Source organism: Oncorhynchus nerka, linkage group LG12 (genome assembly GCF_034236695.1).
Source record: "Oncorhynchus nerka isolate Pitt River linkage group LG12, Oner_Uvic_2.0, whole genome shotgun sequence".
NCBI classification, from domain to species: Eukaryota; Metazoa; Chordata; class Actinopteri; order Salmoniformes; family Salmonidae; genus Oncorhynchus; species Oncorhynchus nerka.
Window position 1 is genome coordinate 7924589 of NC_088407.1, and position 6946 is coordinate 7931534.

Below are 6946 nucleotides of genomic sequence, written 5' to 3' on the forward strand. Positions count from 1 at the left end.
AGAACATGTCCCATGAGAAGTTACAACAGTTCTAGAACACAATGGCCTTGTGTTTAAGGTGTGTTTAATGTACAGACACACCAGGACTCTATGAAAGGCATGACATCACAGTCCAACACAGAACATGTCCCTTGAGAAGTTACAACAGTTCTAGAACACAATGGCCTTGTGTTTAAGGTGTGTTTAAGGTACAGACACACCAGGACTCTATGAAAGGCATGACATCACAGTCCAACACAGAACATGTCCCTTGAGAAGTTACAACAGTTCAACACAAATTCTGCCACCACACTAGTTTTCACTCAAATGTGAGGGGCTGATGCTCATTGGCTCAGACTCAAATTGCTAGGGGGGGGGGGTGAATTGTAGGTAAATAGTCATTCTGCTCATAGACTCATGTATGAACAACACATTGACACATCCAGCCCAAAGTGGGAGGTTTAAAAAAAGACTTTCTTAGTCGCCAAAGTAATGTAGCGTGTCTTTAACATTCACAACCCTTAAACTAGTTTAATTATAACCATGGCTTATAACACGTATACCTTAACCCTTATAACCCTTATAACTTAACCCTTATAACCCTTATAACCCTTATAACTTAACCATTATAACCATTATAACTTAACCCTTATAACCATTAAACCCTTATAGCCATTAAACTCTTATAGCCATTAAACCCTTATAGCCATTAAACCCTTATAACCATTATAACTTAACCCTTATAACCATTATAACTTAACCCTTATAACCATTATAACTTAACCCTTATAACCATTATAACTTAACCCTTATAACCATTATAACTTAACCCTTATAACCATTATAACTTAACCCTTATAACCATTATAACTTAACCCTTATAACCCTTATAACTTAACCCTTATAACCCTTATAACTTAACCCTTATAACCATTAAACCCTTATAGCCATTAAACTCTTATAGCCATTAAACCCTTATAGCCATTAAACCCTTATAGCCATTAAACTCTTATAGCCATTAAACCCTTATAGCCATTAAACCCTTATAGCCATTAAACCCTTATAGCCATTAAACCCTTATAGCCATTAAACCCTTATAGCCATTAAACCCTTATAGCCATTAAACTCTTATAGCCATTAAACCCTTATAACCATTACACCCTTATAGCCATTAAACCCTTATAGCCATTATAATTTAACCCTTATAACCATTAAACCCTTATAGCCATTATAACTTAACCCTTATAACCCGTATTACTTAAACCTTATAACCATTAAACCCTTGGCTCTCGCCATCTTTATGTTCCCCTCTCCGCTCCCCTCTCCGTTCCCCTCTCCGTTCCCCTCTCTGCTCCCCTCTCCACTCCCCTCTCAGTTCCCCTCTCTGCTCCCCTCTCCGTTCCCCTCTCCGTTCCCCTCTCTGCTCCCCTCTCAAAACTCATGAAATTTCAACACATTCACTCTCCGTCTCTTCCCTGGTCCTCGTATTAACCTGTTGTACTGTAATGTTTCTTGGACAATTATCGTGAAACACCTTGACAGTACCATTGTAGCTTTGATTCAACTTGGCTTCGAGTTTTCCCAAGGTTTCCAGGTTCAATATGCTCCCACTGCCGTTTGTGTTCTCCCCCCAGTATGCTCCGACCGTCCAGTTCTTCGTGTTGTTGTAACAGCAGTAGGCTGTCCACATGAGATACGGGATGTTCACTCTGTTGTTCAGTGTGTTGTTGTTGCTGGGCACGGCTCCAGTCACCACATAGGCTTTTATCATGTTGTTGTTATCCTTACAGTTCTTCACAAGAGCTTCTCTGACTTTGCCCTCCATTTGACTCCATCTGCCTTGGTTGAAGTTTTGGTACTGGGGAACGGCGTTCGTCAGGGTGAAAGTGGACCTCTTGGTATCATTATTAGGTGCGTAGGAACATGGGAACAAGTGACCTTTATGCAGACTCAGGTTGTTGTTGTCGTAGTCTTTGTTCACAGCCTGGAATCTTATATCTTTATTATTATTACGCTTCTTCACCACACTTTGGGTTTTCATCTCTTCTTCTTCTACTCCTTCAAGCTGCAGAAACATCAGTCAGACATTACAACTCTAACAATATCACAAGTTCAGACATTAAAACTCATTAACAAGTTCAGACATTAAAACTCATTAACAGGTTCAGACATTAAAACTCATTAACAGGTTCAGACATTAAAACTCATTAACAGGTTCAGACATTAAAACTCATTAACAGGTTCAGACATTAAAACTCATTAACAGGTTCAGACATTAAAACTCATTAACAGGTTCAGACATTAAAACTCATTAACAGGTTCAGACATTAAAACTCATTAACAGGTTCAGACATTAAAACTCATTAACAGGTTCAGACATTAAAACTCATTAACAGGTTCAGACATTAAAACTCATTAACAGGTTCAGACATTAAAACTCATTAACAGGTTCAGACATTAAAACTCATTAACAGGTTCAGACATTAAAACTCATTAACAGGTTCAGACATTAAAACTCATTAACAGGTTCAGACATTAAAACTCATTAACAGGTTCAGACATTGACTCACACAAAAAGTCACAATTTCACAATCCAGACGTAAGCTGAAAGTGGTTGGACCGAAGATGCATTACTGTCTCAAAGATACTGTATGTCTATATACCTATCTATATATCTATACCTGTAAACAATACACATGTTGAATGAATAGAGATTAGAACTACCTGAGGCTCTATCATCCAGGACTGACTTGGTAACATAACTGTCTGTGATATACAGTATACCAGTAATAAATACACATGTTGAATGAATAGAGATTAGAACTACCTGAGGCTCTATCATCCAGGACTGACTTGGTAACATAACTGTCTGTGATATACAGTATACCAGTAATAAATACACATGTTGAATGAATAGAGATTAGAACTACCTGAGGCTCCATCATCCAGGACTGACTTGGTAACATAACTGTCTGTGATATACAGTATACCAGTAATAAATACACATGTTGAATGAATAGAGATTAGAACTACCTGAGGCTCTATCATCCAGGACTGACTTGGTCTACCAACTACCTTACCAGTGAAGGTGTAGGCTGAGAACACAGGGATCTTGTTGGTCGTGTCGTAGAGAGTTGCAAACCTGGAGATGTTCTTGTACAACTGGCAAATAGGCTTGTAGCGGTTCTGGTTCTGGACCGTCCCACCAACCAAAATACCTGTGAGATTTGGAGTTGTCCCCTCCAGGAAGAACGTCTTGCACTGTGGAACATCACTGAACTTAACCACTACATGAGAGAGAGCAGGAGGAAGGAGAGAGAGAAGGAGGAGAGTAGAGAGGTGACTCAATACCCCCATCATCACCTGAAGACTGTACACCACAGAGACAAAGATGAAGTTACAGAGACCAGTTGGTATACTGGAGACTGTTGAGCTGAGTCAGGACAGACTGATTTAAATAGTTATTACAGAGAACAGTTGGTAGACTGGAGACTGCTGAGCTGAGTCAGGACAGACTGCTTTAAATACGTTTTCAGAGACTCCTCCTTCAGAAGTCAAGACAGAAAGGGTTGATTTGCATAAATACCTCTGTTCGTATCAATGGAAACTGCTGTAACAAATAACATGTGACTCACCTACTGTAGTATATGGACCCAGAACTTAATCACACAAGATTATAGTTCTGGGTTAATGAGATTAGACTGCTCTAAATAGTGACTGCATCCACACTTTGGTTCTGGTAGAAAAACGTTTTAGGATAAAAACATGACTTTACTCAGCATAGAGTCTGTCAGAAGATACACATCACACTATTACAACAGTGGGACTGTTCTGGAATTACGGTTGCTGAGTTCACATTCATTAATATCCCACAAGGCTTAGCGACTCTGAATCAGCAACTCAAATAAGGAGGACACAGAGTTACACATGGAGTAAAACAAACATACAGTCAATAATACAGTATAAACAAGTCTATATACAATGTGAGCAAATGAGGTGAGAAGGGAGGTAAAGGCAAAAAATGCCATGGTGGCAAAGTAAATACAATATAGCAAGTAAAACACTGGAATGGTAGTTTTGCAATGGAAGAATGTGCAAAGTAGAAATACAAATAATGGGGTGCAAAGGAGCAAAATAAATAAATAAATTAAATACAGTTGGGAAAGAGGTAGTTGTTTGGGCTAAATTATAGGTGGGCTATGTACAGGTGCAGTAATCTGTGAGCTGCTCTGACAGTTGGTGCTTAAAGCTAGTGAGGGAGATAAGTGTTTCCAGTTTCAGAGATTTTTGTAGTTCGTTCCAGTCATTGGCAGCAGAGAACTGGAAGGAGAGGCGGCCAAAGAAAGAATTGGTTTTGGAGGTGACTAGAGAGATATACCTGCTGGAGCGTGTGCTACAGGTGGGAGATGCTATGGTGACCAGCAAGCTGAGATAAGGGGGGACTTTACCTAGCAGGGTCTTGTAGATGACATGGAGCCAGTGGGTTTGGCGACGAGTATGAAGCGAGGGCCAGCCAACGAGAGCGTACAGGTCGCAATGGTGGGTAGTATATGGGGCTTTGGTGACAAAACGGATTGCACCTTGATAGACTGCATCCAGTCTGTTGAGTAGGGTATTGGAGGCTATTTTGTAAATGACATCGCCAAAGTCGAGGATTGGTAGGATGGTCAGTTTTACAAGGGTATGTTTGGCAGAATGAGTGAAGGATGCTTTGTTGTGAAATAGGAAGCCAATTCTAGATTTAACTTTGGATTGGAGATGTTTGATATGGGTCTGGAAGGAGAGTTTACAGTCTAACCAGACACCTAAGTATTTGTAGTTGTCCACGTATTCTAAGTCAGAGCCGTCCAGAGTAGTGATGTTGGACAGGCGGGTAGGTGCAGGTAGCGATCGGTTGAAGAGCATGCATTTAGTTTTACTAGTATTTAAGAGCAATTGGAGGCCACGGAAGGAGAGTTGTATGGCATTGAAGCTTGCCTTGAGGGTTGTTAATTAACACAGTGACCAAAGAAGGGCCGGAAGTATACAGAATGGTGTCGTCTGCGTAGAGGTGGATCAGAGACTCACCAGCAGCAAGAGCGACCTCATTGATGTATACAGAGAAGAGAGTCGGTCCAAGAATTGAACCCTGTGGCACCCCCATAGAGACTGCCAGAGGTCCGGACAGCAGACCCTCCGATTTGACATACTGAACTCTGTCAGAGAAGTAGTTGGTGAACCAGGCGAGGCAATCATTTGAGAAACCAAGGCTGTCGAGTCTGCCGATGAGGATGTGGTGATTGACAGAGTCGAAAGCCTTGGCCAGATCAATGAATACGGCTGCACAGTAATGTTTCTTATCGATGGCGGTTAAGATATCGTTTAGGACCTTGAGCGTGGCTGAGGTGCACCCATGACGAGCTCTGAAACCAGATTGCATAGCAGAGAAGGTATGGTGAGATTCGAAATGTTCGGTAATCTGTTTGTTGACTTGGCTTTCGAAGACCTTAGAAAGGCATGGTAGGATAGATATAGGTCTGTAGCAGTTTGGGTCAAGAGTGTCCCCCCCTTTGAAGAGGGGGATGACCGCAGCTGCTTTCCAATCTTTGGGAATCTCAGACGACACGAAAGAGAGGTTGAACAGGCTAGTAATAGGGGTGGCAACAATTTCGGCAGATAATTTTAGAAAGAAAGGGTCCAGATTGTCTAGCCCGACTGATTTGTAGGGGTCCAGATTTTGCAGCTCTTTCAGAACATCAGCTGAATGGATCTGGGAGAAGGAGAAATGGGGAAGGCTTGGGCGAGTTGCTGTTGGGGGTGCAGTGCTGTTGACCGGGGTAGGAGTAGCTAGGTGGAAAGCATGGCCAGCCGTAGAAAAATGCATATTGAAATTCTCAATTATGGTGGATTTATCAGTGGTGACAGTGTTTCCTATCTTCAGTGCAGTGGGCAGCTGGGAGGAGGTGTTCTTATTCTCCATGGACTTTACAGTGTCCCAGAACTTTTTTGAGTTAGTGTTACAGGAAGCAAATTTCTGCTTGAAAAAGCTAGCCTTGGCTTTTCTAACTGCCTGTGTATAATGGTTTCTAGCTTCCCTGAACAGCTGCATATCACGGGGGCTGTTCGATGCTAATGCAGAACGCCATAGGATGTTTTTGTGTTGGTTAAGGACAGTCAGGTCTGGGGAGAACCAAGGGCTATATCTGTTCCTGGTTCTAAATTTCTTGAATGGGGCATGTTTATTTAAGATGGTTAGGAAGGCATTTAAAAAAAATATCCAGGCATCCTCTACTGACGGGATGAGATCAAAATCCTTCCAGGATACCCCGGCCAGGTCGATTAGAAAGGCCTGCTCGCTGAAGTGTTTCAGGGAGCGTAATACAGTGATGAGTGGAGGTCGTATGACCGCTGAGATCTTGGTTGAAGACAGCAGAGGTGTATTTAGAGGGGAAGTTGGTTAGGATGATATCTATGAGGGTGCCTGTGTTTAAGGCTTTGGGGAGGTACCTGGTAGGTTCATTGATCATTTGTGTGAGATTGATGGCATCAAGTTTAGATTGTAGGATGGCTGGGGTGTTAAGCATGTTCCAGTTTAGGTCGCCTAGCAGCACGAGCTCTGAAGATAGATGGGGGGCAATCAGTTCACATATGGTGTCCAGAGCACAGCTGGGGGCAGAGGGTGGTCTATAGCAGGCGGCAACGGTGAGAGACTTGTTTTTAGAGAGGTGGATTTTTAAAAGTAGAAGTTCAAATTGTTTGGGTACAGACCTGGATAGTAGGACAGAACTCTGCAGGCTATCTTTGCAGTAGATTGCAACACCGCCTCTTTTGGCAGTTCTATCTTGTCTGAAAATGTTGTAGTTTGGAATTAAAATTTCAGAATTTTTGGTGGTCTTCCTAAACCAGGATTCAGACACAGCTAGAACATCCGGGTTGGCAGAGTGTGCTAAAGCAGTGAATAGAACAAACTTAGGGAGGAGGCTTCTAA

General features: G+C 42.0%; 1 protein-coding gene across 1 annotated transcript; it reads right to left on the minus strand.

Annotated features, from left to right (window-relative positions):
* Positions 1 to 1398: 1398 nt before the first annotated feature.
* LOC135574410 (uncharacterized) lies at positions 1399 to 3545 on the minus strand. Its single transcript, XM_065026000.1, has 2 exons — positions 2820 to 3545; positions 1399 to 2058 (listed from the first exon to the last, which is right to left on the minus strand). Exons 1-2 carry the CDS (start codon positions 3337 to 3339, stop codon positions 1418 to 1420), a joined length of 1161 nt encoding a protein of 386 aa, XP_064882072.1. The 5' UTR covers positions 3340 to 3545; the 3' UTR covers positions 1399 to 1417.
* Positions 3546 to 6946: the final 3401 nt, after the last annotated feature.

Excerpts from the sequence above, each read along its gene's own strand:
- LOC135574410 (XM_065026000.1), bottom strand. The coding sequence starts at position 3,339 with ATGATGGGGGTATTGAGTCACCTCTCTACTCTCCTCCTTCTCTCTCTC. Across the intron at positions 2,059-2,819 it reads TTACCAAGTCAGTCCTGGAT|TGATGTTTCTGCAGCTTGAA; the intron begins GATAGAGCCTCA and ends GTAATGTCTGAC.